This window comes from Eretmochelys imbricata, chromosome 13 (genome assembly GCF_965152235.1).
Source record: "Eretmochelys imbricata isolate rEreImb1 chromosome 13, rEreImb1.hap1, whole genome shotgun sequence".
NCBI classification, from domain to species: Eukaryota; Metazoa; Chordata; order Testudines; family Cheloniidae; genus Eretmochelys; species Eretmochelys imbricata.
The window spans coordinates 35,457,265-35,476,349 of record NC_135584.1 but is presented as its reverse complement, the minus strand read 5'-3'; the positions used below and the strand labels follow the sequence as shown (position 1 = coordinate 35,476,349).

General features: G+C 63.4%; 2 protein-coding genes across 2 annotated transcripts; one reads left to right on the top strand and one right to left on the bottom strand.

Moving 5' to 3' along the window:
* Positions 1-104: 104 nt before the first annotated feature.
* KLHL33 (kelch like family member 33) lies at positions 105-3,595 on the bottom strand. Its single transcript, XM_077831721.1, has 4 exons — positions 3,055-3,595; positions 1,761-2,682; positions 1,045-1,215; positions 105-750 (listed from the first exon to the last, which is right to left on the bottom strand). Exons 1-4 carry the CDS (start codon positions 3,593-3,595, stop codon positions 105-107), a joined length of 2,280 nt encoding a protein of 759 aa, XP_077687847.1.
* Positions 3,596-7,018: 3,423 nt separating this feature from the next.
* On the top strand, positions 7,019-19,038 carry LOC144273182 (solute carrier family 12 member 3-like). Its single transcript, XM_077831720.1, has 26 exons — positions 7,019-7,309; positions 7,515-7,646; positions 7,854-7,929; positions 8,144-8,239; positions 9,533-9,672; positions 11,134-11,244; positions 11,387-11,498; positions 11,582-11,712; positions 11,800-11,884; positions 12,061-12,221; positions 12,501-12,608; positions 13,023-13,146; positions 13,257-13,358; positions 14,529-14,684; positions 14,791-14,890; positions 15,104-15,215; positions 15,309-15,437; positions 15,866-15,972; positions 16,163-16,245; positions 16,446-16,517; positions 16,747-16,851; positions 17,263-17,374; positions 17,694-17,780; positions 18,179-18,314; positions 18,470-18,537; positions 18,897-19,038. Exons 1-26 carry the CDS (start codon positions 7,019-7,021, stop codon positions 19,036-19,038), a joined length of 3,078 nt encoding a protein of 1,025 aa, XP_077687846.1.
* The last annotated feature ends 47 nt before the right edge of the window (positions 19,039-19,085 follow it).

Here is a 19,085-nt window from a genome sequence, read left to right as displayed (position 1 = left end):
CTGAGGGGTGTTGGGGGCTGACCTGTTGCATAGGGGGGTCAGAGGGGTCCCCTGTTCTGTGGGGGGTCAGAGGGGGTCCCATCCCATGAGGATATCGGGGGAGGTTAGAGGGGGACCCTGTCCCATGGGGGACTCAGAGGGGTCCCCTGTTCGGTGGGGGGCAGGGTCCCCACCCTGTGCGGAGGTGCCAGGGGCTGGCCGGTCCCGTGGCGGGGCAGCAGGCGGGCCGGGTCCCCCCGCAGGGCAGGCGGCAGCAGCAGGACGCAGGCCTGCAGGTCAGCGCAGGCCTGGGGCAGGGTGCCCAGCGTAACCCAGTGCCCCCGTCCCGGCTGGTAGGCGTGCACCAGGTGGTTGTCCCGGTAGGTCTCCTGGCTGTAGCCCCCCAGCACATACAGCTCCCCCTGCAGGACGGCCGAGGCGCCCCCCACGTGGGCCTGGGGCAGCGGGCTCAGCCGGACCCAGGTGTCCGTACTGGGGCTGTAGACCTCGCAGGCCAGCTGGTCGGTGTAGCCCCCATCGTGCCAGCGCAAGCCCCCAGCCACGTAGAGTCGCCCCCCCAGCGCCTCCATGATGTGGCCGGCCCGTTCCTCCATCATGGGGGCCAGCTGGGCTGGGGGGCCCCCCGGGCCCAGCCGCAGCAGCCAGGCCCGGCCCTCATTGGCGTCGTCACAGCCTCCCGAGACGTAGATGCCGCCGTCCAAGGTGCAGGCGGCGTGGCCGCAAAGCGGGGCGGGCAGGGGGGAGCACGGCCTGGGGGGGGAAGCCGGGGAGGGGGCACAGAAAAGAAAGGAAAAGAGAAAAATCAGCCAATGAAATAGAGGAAAAAGCAGAAACAAACAGCCCCTCGTGGCCCCTACCACTGCCCATGGCAGCCCCCAGTGGCACCCCCACAGCCCCTCCATAGCACCCTCCTGGCCCCTACCACCCTGGTGCCAATGGGACCCCAGATGTCCAGGTTATGGGTACTTTGGCTCAGGCGTGCGGGGGTGGGGGCCCTGGAGGGAAAAGGGGACCCAGGGCTCCCAGAGCAGGAGCAGGCACTACCTCCAGGTGTCGGCAGGGGGATCGTAGCACTGCACCCCATCTGTGCAGTAGGTGTCCTCAGAGCTGCCCCCCAGGGCGTAAATCCGCCCGGCCACTCCCACGGCTGGGAAGGAGCTGCGGGCGCTGGGCATGTCAGCCAGGCGCTGCCAGGAGTCCTGCGCGGGATCGTACCTGCAATGGGATGGGGGTGGGCACTCCCCATATGGACCCCATTGCTTGCCCCAGGTCCCATTCCCTGCCCCCCTGGGCCAGCCAGCCCCCCCACCCACTCCGGATCCCTTCCCCCCACCCCACCAGCCAGCCCCCCGCCTGTTCCAGGTCCCATTCCCTGCCCCCTGGGCTGGCCAGCCCCCCACCAACCCCAGATCCCTTCCCCCCACCCTGCCAGCCAGCTCCCTGCCCACCCCAGGTCCCATTCCCTGCCCTCCTGGGCCGGCCAGCCCCACACACCCCAAATCACACTCCCTGCCCCACCCCTACCCCAGCCAGCCCCAGGTCCCATTCCCTGCCCCCTTGGGCTGGCCATCTCCCCGCCCATCACAGTTCCCTTCCCCTGACTCCAGCCAGTCAGACCCCCACCCTGGGGCTGGAGGGAGCCAGCACCCCCTGGACGGAAAAGGCCATGTGCCCCATTCCCCACCCCCCTTGGCCAGCCTCCCCCGTCAGGGCGGGATGGGAGCTGGCACCCCCTAGAGGCCAGCACCTGCCCCACTCACCGGAACGCCGTGGCTAGCGTGTCCCGCACCCCGTAGTAGTGCTTCCCGCCCAGCACGTAGAGCGCGTTGTCCAGCACAACGGCAGCGTGGCGGAACCGTGGCCCGTCTGGGAACTGGCCTAGCCGCCTCCACTCCACCTGCTTGACCAGCCCCACACCACTGTGGAACCGGTGGGCGAACAACAGCTCCCGGGCTGGGCGGCGGGTGGCTAGGCTGGGCGCCAGCCCGTCACCCCCGCAGATCACCAGGGCCCCGGCCGGGGTGCGCACACGGCAGGGCCCCTCGTCCGCCACTGCTGCCACCAGCAGCTGGTAGAGCCGGCCCGGCGGCGCCAGCAGGTCCGCGGCCCGCACCCGGCGCAGCTCCCGCGTGCCCATCAGGTAGAAGCGGACTCGGGCCAGGACGGCCTCAGCGTGGGGCAGGCGGCGGGTGCGGTCGGCGTCCAGCCAGCGCAGGGCAGCTTCAAAGGCGTCCACCTCGCTGGCCACGTAGAGCTCGTCCGAGCCCAGCAGGGCCAGCAGCTCGGCCAGCGGCAGAGCCGGGAAGCCAGGGCACCGCGCCACCCCGTCAAAGTTGGCCAGGGCGTAGGCCTGGGCAGCAGTGCCCAGCGGGCGCAGGTCGTAGGCGCGGGCGAAAGCCAGCAGATCCAGGCTGCGGGCTGGGCTCAGCTTCTGTTGTAGGGCCTCCAGGCACAGCGCCAGCAGCCCCGAGGCCTGGTACTGCAGGGCGGTCTCAGCCGCGCCCAGGAGCTCGGCCCAGCTGCCCACCACCGTCCCTGAGTAGGCGAAGGGCAGCAGCAGGCGCAGGTCGGCCGGGGCCATGAGTGTGGGCAGGGGGTCGGCCCCCTGGCGCGCCTCCCGCATCCCACTGCAGAACATGGCTCGGAAGTACTCGCAGCCGCAGCTCAGGGCAGCCTGGTGAGCTGTGGGGAGAGGGGGAGTTCAGGCACAGAGATCCCAAAGGCAGCCCCAAGCTGTCCAGCCCTGCCCCCAGTGCCGGCCACCCCAGCCCTGGGCTCCTCTTTGCCCAGGGCTGCCAGTGCCCCTCACTGCCGACCTGCAGCCCCCTGCTCACCCAGCCCTGGGCTCCCCTGCATCACTGGCAGTGCCCCTCACTCCCGACCCACAGCCCCCTGCACCCAAGCCCTGCCCCCAGTGCTGGCCATCCCAACCCTGCGCTCCCCCAGCTCTGCCAGTGCCCCTCACTACCAACCTGCATCCCCCTGATAGCCCAGCCCTGCCCCCTCCCCAGCTCTGCCGGTGCTCCTCACTCCCGACCTGCAGCCCCCATTCACCTTGGAAGGTCTCTCCTTCAGTGGTCAGCACCAGGTCGCAGCCCACCCCGGCTCGGTACAGCTCCTCCATGCTCCGCAGCGTCTCCCACTGCTCCTCGTCTAGGCTCCTGCCCTCCAGCCCGTCCCCCATCCTCCGGCAGATCTCCACCACCCGAGGCACACCCAGGGCCTGAGCTGCAGCCACCACCTCCCCGGCCGTGCCCGGCATGGCCGCAAAGGCCCCGGTATAGGCGAAATCCAGCATGGCCTCCCAGCCGCACGGTGTGGCCAGTGGGCTCACGTCCACTTCCCCGGTGGCCCTGCACGCCAGCCGCTGGCAGAAGAAGGAGCTGATGGCAGCCAGCACCACGCCATGGGCCTGGTACCTCCGGGCGCCAGCTGTCACTGTCATGTCCGTCAGCTGGCCCTGCCCGCGCAGCTCCAACGCTGCCTTGAAGAACTGCCGGGCGTGGCACTCGCTCCGCAGCTCCCAGCGCAGCTCAGGCACATCGCCCTCCTCACCTGGCTCCTCAGCCAGCTCCGACCCCTTGCCTGGCCACATCGCCCTGGGGGTGCCTGCCGGGAAAGGATGTGAAAGGCCCTGGCCCCTGAGCCAGTCAGCCCCCGGCCCTGGGGCCAGATGAGAGCCAGCGCCCCTTAGAGGGGCAGGTCCTGTGCACCATTTCCCACCCCCCTGAGCCAGCCAGTCCCCACCCTGGGGCCAGATGGGAGTTGGTGGCCCTTAGAGGGGACAAGCCCCATGCCCCATTTTCTTTATGCCATTCAACAGCTACTCAAGTGTTTGTGTGTGTGTGTGTGTGTGTGTGTGTGTGTAACTGGGGGGGGTGTTTGTGGCATGTGTGCATGATTGCAATGTGGTGTTTGTGTAACAGGGTTTGGGAGTTGTGAGCTGTGGGTGTTGAGGTGCGTATTTGAGGGATTTTATGACGTGTGTCTTGTGCACTATGTTGGGGGCGTCTCTGTGCTCCTGAGTGCTGGGTGGGAGTATCTGTGGTGTCTCCATGTGTAATTGTGAAGTGTGGGGGTGTCTGATGTATGGCTGTGTGGTGTCATTAACTTTCTGGTGTGTGCAGTGTGTGTTGGTGTGTGTGGGTACGGTATTTGCATGTGCCTGTGTTCACTTTGTGGGTGTGTGTTTGCTGTGAGTAGTTGCTGTGGGGAGTGAGAGGGGTGGTTGTGGTGTGTGTGTGTAGTTCCTGTCTGTGTGTGTAGTTGCCAGGGTGTGTGTGTCTTGCAGGCTGTGTGTGTGTGTGTAGTTGCTGTGGGGGAGTTGCAGGGTGTGTGTGTAGTTGCTGGGGGGGGGTTGCAGTGTGTGTGTAGTTGCTGCCTGTGTTGTGTGTGTAGTTGCTGTGTGGGGGTTGTGGTGTGTGTGTATGTAGTTGTTGTAGGGGGTGTTTGTGGTTGGTGTATGGTTGTTATCTATGTTGTGTGTGTGTGTGTGTGCTTGTGTGTGGTTACTGTTGGGGGTTGTGGTGTGTGTGTGTAGTTCCTGTCTGTGTCGAGTGTGTTTGTGTAGTTGCTGCAGGGGTTGCGGTGTGTATGTAGTTCCTGTCTGTAGTGTGCGTGTGTGTGGTTGCTGTGGGGGGGTTGCAGTGTGTGTGCACTTATTGTGTGTGTGTAGTTACTGTATCTGTGTCTGCATTTGCTGTGGGGTGTATGGGCTTGACACAGACCCTTGCCCCTCCTTCTCCCCCATCCAGGACCAGAGTTCCTGTCCCACAGCCTCCCGCACCCCCCTACCCCAGCCCAGCCCTGCCCCCTACCTGCTGGGGCCTGCTGTGGGGTGGGCTGTGGGATGACCCTTCCCGAGGCCTGGAGATGGGGCAGCTGCGGGGGAGCGTTGGCCCCAATCCCAGGGGTTAATTATAGCCAGGTCTGGGCAGGCCGGGCTCCCCGCCAGCCCCCTGCATGTCCTGGCCCCGTACTGCCCTCCCCTTGGCCTGCGGCCCTGTGGCCTGGAAGCTTCTGGCCAGGAGCCCTAAGCCTGGAGGCCCCTGGCTGTGGGGTGTGGGTGGGATTCCTGGGGGCAGGGAGAGATGTCCTAGCCCCTCTACTGCCCCCACCCCCCTGAGGGGATTCACCAGTGGGGAAGGATAGAAGTTCCCAGGAGCTGGTGTCTAGGAGTCCAAAGTACAGGGGACTTCAGGGGGTAGATGGGGAGTGGGGTCTAGTGGTTGGGGGGGGGCTGGGCACCAGGACTCCTGGGTTCTATCCTCGGCTCTGGGAGGGGAGTGGGGCCTAGTGGTTAGATCCTCATTAGAGAGTCTGACCCCACCCCACCCCTGCCAGGGGATTAAAGGCACTTTTCCCAGCTGGGGTCGGAAAAGTTTGTTCAAATTAGTTTTTCCATCGGAGTGTAAAGAGCCGGAATAGAACAAAAGGGGGTGGGGAGGGGGAGTTCAGAATGACAGACAGGTGGAAGTGGATGGGGGGAAGGACAGTTGTGGGGGTGTGTGTAAGGTGAAATGGAGTGGGTAAGGGGGTACAGGATGGGTGGGGGGATGGCGGGATGGGGAGACGTGATGGCTGAGGATCGGGAGACTAGAGGGCTGGGTGGAGTATGGGATAGGGGGTACAGGATTGGTGGGGGATGGGATGGCTGGGTGGGGGATGTGGGTACAGGATGGGTGGGGGATGGGGTATATAGGGTGGGGGGTACAGGATGGCTGGGGGATGAGGGGATGAGCTGGCTGGGTGGGGAGATGTGGGGATGGGATTTGTGGGTGGGGTGCTCCTAATTTTCTGCCCCACCTGCTATCTCTGTGGGGGTTCCCCACCCTCGTGCGATCCCCTGGGGCTAGTGTCCAGCCGAGCACCTAGAGCCATTTTGGAGAGGGGGTAAGGATATTTGCGGGGGGACACAAACCTTCCTCATTGTCAAGGGTTCCCGTGGAGGCTATGAAGGCCTGGCACTCTGCTCGGCCTGCCCTCAGAGTAGCATGTACCGAGGAGAATCCCCCTCGGCAGTATGAGGCAGGGACGAACACACACCCCAAGCAGGGTGCATCCCCTCCATCAGGGGACACATGCACACACAAGCCCTGCTTGGCGGGTGTATTTGTGCTGACCCCCACACTGCCCCCTGCCCATTCCCTCATGGCTCCTGTCCCCCACACAGCTCCCTCCTCGTGGCAATTCCCTTGGGCCTCCAGACCAGCCCTCACTGCCCCCCACCATGCACCATACATGCAGGGGGGGTGTTGTCCCCTGGCCCCTCTGCCGTGCCCCTGCCCCACGCCCGGGCAGAGTGGGCCCCAGTGGAAAGAACGCGGGGCTGATAAGCAGAGCAAACAGGGTGGCCAGGGCTGATGGAAAGTCTCCGTGTTTGGAGAAGGGGGGGTGGGTTTGTTAGGGGCAGGGTGGTGGGGCCGGCCGGGGGCTGCCTGGGCCAGTTCTGGAAGGCCTGGCCCAGCCTCTCAGCCTGGGCCCTTTATAAGGCAAGGAGGGGCCAGGGAGAAGGGCACAGGATTGAACTCAGGGCCAGCAGACAGGCAGCAGGTACTGGGGGACAGAGGGGTGGGGGGTGGTTTGTCTGTCCATCTGCGTCTTCCACCACCCTGAGGACAGGGAACCCAGGAGTCCTGGCTTTCAACCCCCCAGCCCCCAGCTCTGGGAGGGAAGTGGGGTCTAGTGGTTAGAGCAAGGCGGTGGTGGGGGATTGGGAGCCAGGACTCCTGGGTTCTCTCCTTGCTCTGGTAGGGGAGTGGGGTCTAGTGGTTAGAGTGGGGGGGGGAAGGAGCTGAGAGTCAGGACTCCTGTGTTCTGTCCCCAGTTTCACAATCTTTAAAATGGAAAGAACAACTCAGAGAGAGAGAGTGCGTGTGTGTGCGCGCGTGTGTGTGACCCTGCTGCCCCCTGCTGGTGGGGACGGGGCCTGCTCAGGGGGTGGGGTGGGGTGAGTTTGACCCTTTCCTGCCCGGAGTACTGGATTCCCCCATTACCCCCAGGTGGACCCGGCACCCCCATGGACTCCCCAGCCTACAAGACGGTTCTGGCCTTGGGTCGGTTCAAGGTGCGGAAGCTCCAGACGGGCCCTGCCCCGGACAAAGGCAAGGAGGGGGCAAGCTCCCCGCCGTGCCACTCAGACCCGTCCATGGAGGGCTCTGGCCAGGCGAATGAGGGTGGGTCCCTCTCGGCCCCCCCGGACTACGCAACCATGATGGACGTCAGCCCCTGCTATGAGTTCTACGCCCAGTCAGCCCCACCTGGGCGGGCCCGCAAGAGTCGCCCCTCGCTGGAGGTGCTGCGCAATGTGGTGAGAACTAAGGGGCACTGTGTGGAGTGGGGAGAGGGAAGCCCACTGGGGGATGCCATGCTGCAGGGAGTGGGGGGCTCAGCAGGGGCTGCAGGGCACGGGGGACTCAGCAGCGGCTGCTGTGCTGCAGGGGGCTCGGCTAGGGGTGCTGTGCTGCAGGGGGCTCAGAAGGGGGCGCTCTAACGCTGTTTCCCCATCCATGCAGGAGGATGGGCCCGGGTTCCCTGGCGCTCCTGACCCCAGCGAATCCAGGGCTAAGGAGGGGGATGAGGAGGATCCAGATGCAGCAAGCCCTGAAGCGGAACCAGTCCGGTTCGGCTGGGTGACTGGCGTGATGGTAAACTGCGACCCCTCGGCTCTGGGAGGGGGGTAAAGTCTAGTGGGTCAGCAGGGGGACAGGCTGGGAACTAGGACTCCTGGGTTCTCTCCCCAGCTCAGGGAGGGAAGCAGGGTCCAGTGGGTCCGCGGGGTTGGGGGGGGGGGCAGGCTGGGAGCCAGGACTCCTGGGTTCCACATCTCACCTGCCTCCCTTTTCTCTCCCCAGATCCGGTGCATGCTCAACATCTGGGGCGTGATCCTATATCTCCGGCTGCCTTGGATCACGGCCCAGGCTGGGATAGGTAATGGGGGGACAGGGGTGCCCCACAGCTAGGCCCTTCCAACACCACCAGCTGCTTGTGGGTAGGAGCAAGAAGCCGGCTGGGAGCTTGTGGTGGGTTCTTGGTGTTCCCCGATGGGAGCAGGAGGGTGCCCAGCATGGGGGAGGGTAAAGTGGGGGGCAGGGGGTGGGTCCAGCCCGCAGACCCCCATTCACCATCTTCCCCTCCTGCCCAGGGCTGACATGGCTCATCATCCTCATGTCGGCTGTGGTCACCACGATCACCGGCCTGTCCATCTCCGCCATCTCCACCAACGGCAAGGTGAAGGCAGGTGAGAGCCGGGGCCAGGCCCCACGTCCCGGGGGCGCTGTGGGGCTAGGGAGGCGGGTTCAAACCGGGGCTGCCACACAAGCAGGGCTTGGCCGTGGAAGCCAGAGAAGCGCTCCCCTTTGGCAGAAGTAGGCGGGCTGTTATCTCAACCTGGCCAGGGGGAAGATACAGACAACCCCCCCCCCCACACACACACAGTGCTACAGAACGAGACCCAAGTGCAGAAACACACAGGTGTGTGGACACAAAACTAGCCCCAGGCCCACACAGTTAGACTGAACCACGGCCATATGCTGCTAGAGTCAGGGAATCAGACACACAGCAGCGGACACACCTGCTGGTATGTACACAATGCTCCACACAGCTCAGCGTTACACACAGGAAATTCTACATCCCGGAGTCGCAAAATCACAGATAGGCAACTACACGCACAAAATCACACACACACTTAGCTACACATATGGACAGTTATACATGCAAAACTTCACACACACACAGTTACATACTTAAAATTATACACTGGTTGTGCGCACACACACTCAGCGCAGGGCTCGTCCCCTCCAGAAGGGGGTGTGGGAACACACACACACACACACACAAGGGCTCATCCCCAACGTCAGGGGGCAGCAGGGACACACACACACACACACACACAAGGGCTCATCCCCAACGTCAGGGGGCAGCAGGGACACACACACACACACACACACACAAGGGCTCATCCCCAACGTCAGGGGGCAGCAGGGACACACACACACACACACACACACACACACTCAGCGCAGGGCTCGTCCCCTCCAGAAGGGGGTGTGGGAACACACACACACACACACAAGGGCTCATCCCCAACGTCAGGGGGCAGCAGGGACACACACACACACACACACACACAAGGGCTCATCCCCAACGTCAGGGGGCAGCAGGGACACACACACACACACACACACACACACGGGCTCATCCCCAACGTCAGGGGGCAGCAGGGACACACACACACACACACACACACACAAGGGCTCATCCCCAACGTCAGGGGGCAGCAGGGACACACACACACACACACACACACACAAGGGCTCATCCCCAACGTCAGGGGGCAGCAGGGACACACACACACACACAAGGGCTCATCCCCAACGTCAGGGGGCAGCAGGGACACACACACACACACACACACGTACAGATGCGCACACACTCTCCCCAGGCTCTCCCAACAGTCCTGCCTGTTCCCAAGCCCCTAGAGTCCCGACTCCCCTGCTGACCCCGGGCTGTTCCTCTGTCTGTCTGGGCACAGGGGGCACCTACTTCTTGATCTCGCGCAGCCTGGGCCCCGAGCTGGGCGGATCCATCGGGCTGCTCTTCTCCTTCGCCAATGCTGTGGCTGTGGCTATGCATGTGGTGGGCTTCGCCGAGACTGTGCGTGACCTACTGCTGGTAGGTGGGGCCTGGCCTTGAACAATAACCCTTACCCAGTGGTGGGCAAACTTTTTGGCCCGACGGCCACGTCTGGGTGTGGAAATTGTCTGGTGGGCCATGAATGCTCATGAAATTGGGGGTTGGGGTGCAGGCTCTGGGGTGGGGCCAGAAATGAGGAGTTCAGTGTGTGGGAGGGGGCTCTGGGCTGGGGCAGGGTTGTGGGTGGTGGGGTGAGGGCTTGGTGGTGTGGGCTCTGGGGTGCAGGAGGGTGGGACCAAGGGATTTGGAGGGTAGGAGGGGGATCAGGGCTGGGGCAGGGGGTTGGGGTGGGGGGAGGTGGCTCGGGGTGCAGGCTCCGGGCGGTGCTTACCTCAAGCAGTTCCCAGAATCAGCAGCATGTCCCCCTTCTGGCTCCTAAGTGGAGGTGCAGCCAGGCAGCTCTGCGCGCTGCCCCATCCGTAGATGCCACCCCTGCAGCTCCCATTGGTTGTGGTTGCTGGCCAATGGGAGCTGTGGGGGCGGTGCTTGGGGTGGGGGCAGTGTGCAGAGCCCCCTTGCTGCCCCTATGCTTAGGAGACGGAGGAGGGACATGCTGTTGCTTCTGGGAGCCATAGCATGCGTGGAGCGGGGCAAGCCCCCGACCCCACTCCCCGACAGGAGCTCAAGGGCCAGATTAAAACATCTGAAGGGGAAGATTTGGCCCCTGGGCCGTAGTTTGCCCACCCCTGCCCTAACCCCTTAACCCTAAACCGAATGCTAACCCTAACCCCTAACCCCAAACCCTTAACCCCTAACTCTAACCCGCAACCCTAAGTCTAACCCTGACCCTAACCCTGAACGCTAACCCTAAACCCTAACCCTAACCCTAACCCCAACCCTAACCCCGAACACTAACCCTAACCCCTAACCCTAAACCCTCACCCTGAATGCTAACCCTAACCCCTAACCCTAAACTCTAATCCTAACCCACCCATACACCTAGATCTAACCCTAGAGCTAAGTCTACACCAAATCCTAAATCCTAACCCTCGATCTAACCCCTGCCCTAACCCTAGAACTACTAACCTAACCCTTGAGCTCAATCCCAACTCTAACCTTAATCCTAGCTTTAGCCCCATCCCTACCCCACCCCCCTCCATACCGGCCTGCCACACACCTGCACAAGTCCCTTTCCCAGCTCTACTGCCCCTCACCCTGCCACCCCCAAACCCACCTGTCTTCTGCGAGAAGGGTGACCTTATCTACAGCATGCACTACGAGCTGCTGGTACGTGGGCCCCATTGAGCCCCCAGCCCTGCCCCACCCAACCCCCGGGGTCCACAATCTGCTGTTGGTCTCTGTCTGCTCTCCCGCACCCCACGCTGGGCCCAGCTGTCCCACTTCCCATACTTGGGCCCCTCCACTACTTTCTCTGACTCCCTGCCCTGCCCTTTCCCCTCCTGGCCCCCACAAACTCGTCTCCATATACCTGCCCCCCAGGAGTTCGATGCGGTGATGACAGACCCCGTGAACGACATCCGGATCGTGGGCGTCATCACGGTGACAGTGTTGTTGGGCATCGCGCTGGCTGGCATGGAGTGGGAAGCCAAGGTACTGGGGGAGGGGCTGGGAGCCAGGACTCCTGGGTTCCATCCCCAGCTCTGAGCGGAGTGGGGTCTAGTGGGTTAGAGCGGGGGAGGGGCTGAGAGCCAGGACCCCTGGGTTCTCAGCCCTTCTCCCTGCCTTCTTGCAGGCCCAGGTTGTCTTTTTCTTCGTCATCATGGTCTCCTTCATCAACTACTTCGTGGGAACCCTGATTCCAGCCACGGAGGAGAAGATGTCCAAAGGCTACTTCAGTTACCGAGGTAGGGCTGGTGGAACTACCCACCACTGGAGGCCCTCTTGGGCAGCACAGCCCCTCTTAACCTTGCCCTCTCCCTTCCCACAGGGGACATCTTCCTGGAGAACATCGGGCCGGAGTGGCGGGGCGAATCAGGCAACTTCTTTGGCATGTTCTCCATCTTCTTCCCCTCAGCCACTGGTATCCTGGCTGGTGCCAACATCTCAGGCGACCTCAAGGTGAGCTTCTGGCCCCCCAGGCCCAACAGCTCCACCAGGGCCCCCCCCAAGTTACCACAATAATCATCCCATTATCCTCATTTGTAGGACCCCGCGGTAGCTATCCCCAAGGGCACCCTGCTGGCCATCTTCTGCACCACGCTCTCCTACCTGGCCATCTCAGCTACCATAGGTAACGGGGCAGGGAATTTGGGGCAGGGCTCTCTAGGGGGTGCCATGCTGCAGGGAGTGGACAGGGGCTCTACATCCTGGGGGAGGTCACTGTGGCGGTACTTGGTTGCCAGGGGAGTTGCTGAGGGGGACACTAGGTCCTGGGGAGGTGGTCATTCATTTGTCTCATCCCCACAGGGTCGTGCATGGTGCGTGATGCGTCCGGGAGTCTGAACGACACGCTGGGCTCCCCCAACGCCACGGATGGCTGCCTGGGCCTCGGGTGTGGCTACGGCTGGAACTTCACCGAGTGCGCCCAGGCCGGCACCTGCGAGTACGGCCTGGCCAACAACTATCAGGTAGCGGGGAGGAGCCAGCACTGAGGGGGTGGGACTGAGGGAGGAGCCAGCACTGACAGGGAGGCACTGGGAGAGGAGCCAGTATTGAGTGGGTGGGACTGGAGGAAGAGCCAGCACTGAGGGGGTGGGACTGGGGGAGGAGCATTGAGGGGGAGGAGCCAACACCGATGGGGATGGGGAGCATTTGGAGCATGGGATGGGAGCTATGGGTGATGGGAGAGGCAAGCCGGGGATGTCTCTTTCTGATTCCCCCCATCCTGGGGTCTGTCTCCCTCCCAGACCATGAGCATGGTGTCCGGCTTCAGTCCCCTCATCACGGCTGGGATCTTCGCTGCCACCCTCTCCTCTGCCCTGGCCTGCCTGGTCTCAGCCCCCAAGGTCTTCCAGGTGAGTCTGGGTGTCAGGGGAGGGGGCCCGACAACAGAACACCCCAGCTACAGCCTCAGTAACTGCAGCACCCCAACTGACACCCAAACATACCCCTTCCATCCATACCACACCCGCAACAGTGGCCCACCCAACACCACCCTCAATGACGTGCTCTGCAATGCTCCAAAATCACTGCCAGAGATACCCATACTTCTGAAAACCCCACCACCTTCAGTGACACACCCAAACCCCAAGAGCACCCCCACTATCCCTCCAAACAACTCTTTAGTCCTCACCTCTTATTCGGATCATCGCAGCCCAAATTCATCCCAACCCAGCCTCCCACTTCCCACCCTGGCCCTGTGCCCGTTCTGTGACCCGTAGCTCTGCTCCCACTGAACACCCCGCCTTACCTGTGCCTGTCCCCCGCAGTGCCTGTGCCAAGATAAGCTGTACCCCGTCATCGGCTTTTTCGCCAAGGGTTACGGCAAGAACAACGAGCCGCTCCGGGGCTACATGCTCACCTTTGTCCTGGCCATCGCCTTCATACTCATTGGTGAGTGGGGTCACTCTCCCCCTTGGGCCAAGTGGAAGGGGACCATCTCCTCCCTGCTGTGGGATGGGAATGCACCCCCATATTGACCCATCTCTCCATTGCACCCACAGCTGAGCTCAACACCATCGCCCCCATCATCTCCAACTTCTTCCTTTGCTCCTACGCCCTCATCAACTTCAGCTGCTTCCATGCCACAGTCACCAGCTCCCCAGGTACAGCAGGAGCCCCAGCAGCTGTAGGGGCAGGGGCACAGAGGGCTTGGGTGAGGTGTTCAGCTGAGGTTTGTCACGTCTGGCACCAGGGATCAACCCAAGCTCAGGCTGGCTGTCTGGCATGGGAATTCTTGAGCAGAGTAGGAGGGAGCAGGTTGAGTTGGATCAGATAGGTTGTTTGTGTTGAATTGGGAGGGTCGGTAGAGTGAGGTTGAATTGGATGGGTTATGTGTTGATTGGTGTTGAGTTGAAAGGGATATGTTTATTGACGTAGGGTAGAGATTGAGTAGGGCAGAATGGGTTGAGTTGGAGCTGGGTAGGGGAGAGCTGAGATTGGTTCTAAGGGTTGGTGTGAGAAGGGCAGAGTTCGGTTTGAAGGGTTGGGCCGAGTAGCGTAGAGGTGTGTAGGAGCTGGAAGGATTGAGCTGAGTTGAGTTGGAGGAGTTGCGCAGGAAGGAGAGTTGAGTTAGAGATGGGTAGAATACAGTTGGACTGAGTTGGAAGAGTGTTGGGTTGAGCAGAGAGTTGGAGGGCTGCATAGGGCCGAGCAGGTTGGGTTGGAGGAGTTGGGCAGCGTTGGGTTGGGTTGGAGGAGCTGGGCAGGGTAGGGTTGAGTTAGGCTGAAAGAGCCGGGTGGCATAGGGTCGAGTTGGAGGAGCTGGGCAGTGTAGGGTTGAAGTAGTTGGGCAGCGTAGGGTTGAGTTGGGTTGGAGGAGCCAGGCGGTGGAAGGTTGAGTTGGGTTGAAGGAGCCAGGCAGTGTAGGGTTGGGTTGGGTTGGAGGAGCTGGGTAGGGTAGGGTTGAGTTAGGTTGGAGGAGCCAGGCGGCGTAGGGTTGAGTTGGGTTGGAGGAGCCAGGCAGTGTAGGGTTGAGTTGGGTTGGAGGAGCCAGGCAGGGTAGGGTTGAGTTAGGTTGCAGGAGCCGGGTGGCGTAGGGTCAAGTTGGAGGAGTTGGGCAGCGTAGGGTTGAGTTGGGTTGGAGGAGCCAGGCGGCGGAGGGTTGAGTTGAGTTGAGTTGCAGGAGCCAGGCGGTGTAGGGCCGAGTGGTTTGAGCTGGACATGCTGAGCTGGGCAGGGTGGTTACTGTTGCCCTGACCATGTGGGGAGCTAGGCTGGGTTGGGGGGTCTGACATGTGGGGCTGGGCACAGCCTTTCACTCTCCCTCCCCCCAGGCTGGCGACCCTCTTTCCGCTACTTCAGCAAGTGGAGCGCCCTTTTCGGGGCTGTGGTCTCCGTGGTCATCATGTTCCTGCTGACCTGGTGGGCGGCCCTCATCGTAGTGGGCATTATCCTGGTCAGCTTGGCCTATGTCAGCTACAAGAAGCCAGGTAAGAGAGGTACTGGGGCGGTGGAAGGGGACAGGAAGACCTGGGTGTCAGCCAGACCGAACAAGCTTTCCTCTGCGTCTCTGCATCCTCTTGCTCCTCCCCACAGACGTCAACTGGGGCTCCTCCGTGCAGGCCGGAACCTACAGCATGGCCTTGTCCTACTCTGTCAGCCTCACTCAAGTGGAGGAGCATGTCAAGAACTTCCGGTAGGCCTGGATGGCTGAAAGCTGGGGGGCTGGGAGCCAGGACTCCTCAGTTCCATGCCTGGCTCTGGGAGCAGATTGGGGTCTAATGGTTAGAACAGGTGGTGCTAGGCTCTATAACAAATTCTGAGAATAATTCTTGGGCATTTCGGGCAGCAGTCTCTCTGTGGGGAGAGTGTCCCTCTCTGGAGTGTCCCAACTCTCCCTCTCTTCCAGCCCTCAGTGCCTGGTGCTCACGGGTCCCCCCAGCTTCCGGCCAGCTCTGGTGGATTTTGTCAGTGCCTTCACCAAGGGGGTCAGCCTCATGATCTGTGGGAACGTGGCTGGGGTGAGTATGGGGATGCTGGGGTGAGGGGGGCCTCAAGGAGGGGAGTTGCAGGCCCAGGATCCTGCCCCCTAACCCTCCCCTTGCCTCTCCCAGCCACAGGACACCCCGGGGGACAGCGACTCAGAGGAGCACGTCGAGTGGCTGAACAGGCGCAAGGTGCGATCCTTCTACACCCTCATCACCGCCCCGGACCTGCGCAGAGGAGCCCACAGCCTCATGCAGGTAGGTGGGGGTGTGTGTGTGTGTGTGTGTCCCTGTGCCCCCTGCTGGAGGGGCTGAGCCCTGCTGTGTGTGTGTGTCTCCCAGTGCCCGCTGCTGGAGGGGCTGAACCCTGCTCTGTGCATCTGTGTGTGTCCCAGTGCCCCCTGCTGGAGGGGCTGAGCCCTGCTCTGTGTGTGTGTGTGTGTCCCAGTGCCCGCTGCTGGAGGGGCTGAGCCCTGCTCTGTGCGTGTGTCTCCCAGTGCCCCCTGCTGGAGGGGGTGAGCCCTACTGGAGGGGACAGGCCCTGCTCTGTGCGCTGCCCCCTGCTGGAGCAGATGAGCGCTGTCCTGTGCATGCACCACACTGCCTCCTAGCGAGTGCAGCCTGCCCTGCTGCACTGTGTGTCATCCCCCCAGCACTGCCCCAGGCTCACCTGTGATTTTCCCCAGGTGTCCGGGCTGGGGCGTCTCAAACCCAACACGGTCGTGCTGGGCTACAAGCAGAATTGGCAGACGGACTCGCCCCACAACCTGGAGAACTATGTGGCCACCATCCAGTAAGGGGGCTGGGCTGGGCTGGGGGGTAGCAGTGGAGTGGGGGGCTGGGGTGGCTGCCCCAGAGTGGGGAGGACTCCCTGTGGGGGCAACACCCCCTTTCTGGCACCTCCCAGGTAGTAGCAGGGCTGAAGGCCCTTGAGGGGCCTGGGACCCCCAGCAACACCTCCTGACCCCACTCTGTGCCCACAGTGATGCGTTCGACGGCCAGGCCGGGGTGTGTGTGCTGAGGATGAAGGATGGGCTGGATGTGTCACAGACGGTGCGGGCCTATGGTGAGTATCAGGGGTGGGCTGGGGGAGGGCAGATGGACACAGACCCATGGATATGCCTGGGCAGGGCCCTGCCAGTAGGGGGAGGCAGTAACCTCCACCAGCACACTCTGCCTGCCCTGTTCCCCTGGGGGGGGCTGTGCGGCCGGGGGGGGCTGGGGACTGTGTGGCTCTCCTCAGCTGTCTAACCTCCTTCTCCCCAGTGAACCCCGCATTTGAGGACCCCGAGGCAGCGCTGCAGGGGGAGAAGCAGAGACAGGAGTTGGGCAATGCAGGTGAGGGGGGCAGTAGGTGAGGAGGCAATGGAGGGGGACAGGGATGAGGGGCAGAGGGGGCTGTGTAGGGGGGCAGGAACTGAAGCAGCTGGGGGCAGGGCAGTGAGGGAGGGCGCTGTGGGTAGCAGCCAGGGGCACTGGGCCCACGCCAGGCCAGGCGAGGCCCTGGGGCACCATCCTGACCCGAGCCTGTGGGTCGCCCTGCCCCACCTGCCCCATGTGCCTACAGGCAGCAGCGTGAAGGTGCTGGGTGCGGACGAGCTCACTGAGACCCACTTCCAGGCCCAGCAGAAGAAAAGATGTGTGGATGTCTACTGGCTCTTTGACGATGGGGGTGCGTGCCCCCCGCAGCTCCCTTACCAGCCCCCCAACCTCCTCCCTCCCCCAAACCCCCCAGCCCCTTCCCCTGGCAGCCCCCCTGCCCCCACCACCTCTGCCAGCCCCCCAACCCCCTCCCTCCATCGGACCCCCACCCCTGCCAGCCTCGTCCCCTTGTCAAGCCCCTTCTTCTGTCAGCCCTCTCTCCTACAGCCCCCCTCCCCTGCCATCTTTCCACCCCCCCCAGACCCCTAGCCTCTAACAGCCCCCGCCCATCCCTTGAAAGCCCCCCATCACTTCTTCAGCCCTCTCACCTCCTGGCAGCCCCCAGGCCCCAAGAGCCTGCCTCCAACCTGCCAGTCCCCCCGCCCTTCACCCCTGGCCTGCTCCCCCTGGCCGGCTGCCCCCTGACGCTGTCTCCCCCCAGGGCTCACCCTGCTGGTCCCCTACCTGCTGAGCCGCCGCAAGTGCTGGAGCCGCTGCCGGGTCCGGGTCTTCGTCAGCGGCCACCTGGGCAGCGCCGAGCAGCAGCGCCAGGAGTAAGGGAACCTGCCTCGGCCCCGCGGGCCCCCCGAATTCCTGCCCCCCTGCATTCCCTCCCCCCCCGTGGCCCCCCTCCCGCAGGCCCCCTGAATTCCCACCCCTCGCATTCCCTCCCCCCCGTGGCCCTCCTCCCACAGGCCCCCTGAATTCCCACCCCTCGCATTCCCTCCCCCCCGTGGCCCCCCTCCTGCAGGCCCCCTGAATTCCCACCTCCGACATTGGCCACCCGCATTTCCCCCGCTCCTCCCTCTCCTGGGAACCCCTGCATTCCCCTCCCCCCGCCCACAGGCCCATCGCTCCCCCTCTGCCTCACAGGATCCAGCTGCTGCTCAGCAAGTTCCGCCTGGGTTTCAGTGAGGTGCTGGTGCTGCCCCACGTGGCCTGGCAGCCGGAGGAGAGCAGGTGAGTCCCCCCACCGCGATTCCCCACCCCCCACTTCTCGGGGGGGGGGCCCCTCAGGCCTGCCCCCATTCCCTGGGCTCCCCACTGCCTGGGGGGGCAGGGGAAAGGCACCAGGCTTGCTCCCAGGGCCTAAGAGAACCCCTGAAATGCACTCCACCTCCCTGGCACCACCCCCAGTGAAGGATCCCTACAGCTCTCTGGGCGAGGAGAATAGAACCCAGGAATCCTGGCTCCCACCCCCCCTGCTCTAACCCACTAGACCCCAGTCCCCTCCCAGAGCCAGGAAGAGAACCCAAGAGTCCTGGCTCCCAGTCCCCACTCCCTACCCCAGAGAAGGCAGCCTCTGCCCAGCCCTCCAGGTGGGTCCAGCTGTCCCCAGCCCTGTGCTTTGCCCCCAGCCTGAAGGAGTTTGAGGACCTGGTGGCCCCATTCCGGCTCAATGAAGGGCAGCGCAGCCCCGAGGCAATGGAGGCCCTGCGGAGGGAGATGCCCTGGAAGGTGTCGGATGAGGATCTGCGGGTCTACAGAAAAAAGGTGAGACCGGATGCCTGGGTTCTAGCCCAGCTCTGGGAGGGAAATGGGGTCCAGTTGTTGGAGTGGGGATGGGTTGGGAGCCAGGACTCCCGGGTTCTGGCCTGGCTCAGGGGAGGCTGGGCACACCGCCACCCCCTCTCACTCTCCCCCCACAGTCGGAGCAGCAGGTCCGGCTCCACGAAATCCTGCAGGAGAATTCCCGGAACGCCGCCCTGATCGTCATGTGAGTGTTGGCTCCATCCCCATGTGGGACAGCGCCAAGTCGGTCTGCGTGATCCTGGCCCTGTCTCAGTGCAGAACCGGGGATGGGGGAGAGGCCCCCTGCAGGCAGCGGGTCATGGGGGTTAGCGGGTAGACCAGACGGCTAGTGGGGGAGCCGGCCTGCATGCACCAGGGCAGCAGAAGGAACAGACCATAGGAGAAGGGCTGTGCCCTGTTCCCTGGCTGGGGGGAGGGGAGGGGATGGGATGTGATCATTGCCCTGGGGGATTGCCCTATGGTCCTGCCTTGGGGGTGGGGGAATGGGAGCCCTCAGGGTTGTCCCCGTGCCCCCCCGTCACTGACCCCCATGCCTCCTTGCAGGAGCCTGCCTGTGGTGCGCAAGGGGGCCTGTCCCAGTGCCCTCTACATGGCCTGGCTGGAGACCCTGTCACGGGATCTGCGCCCGCCCCTTGCCTTCATCCGGGGAAACCAGCAAGATGCCCTGACCTTCTACTGCCAGTAGGGGGCGTCGTGGGCTGAGCCCAAGGGAGTAGCTGGGAAACCTGGGTT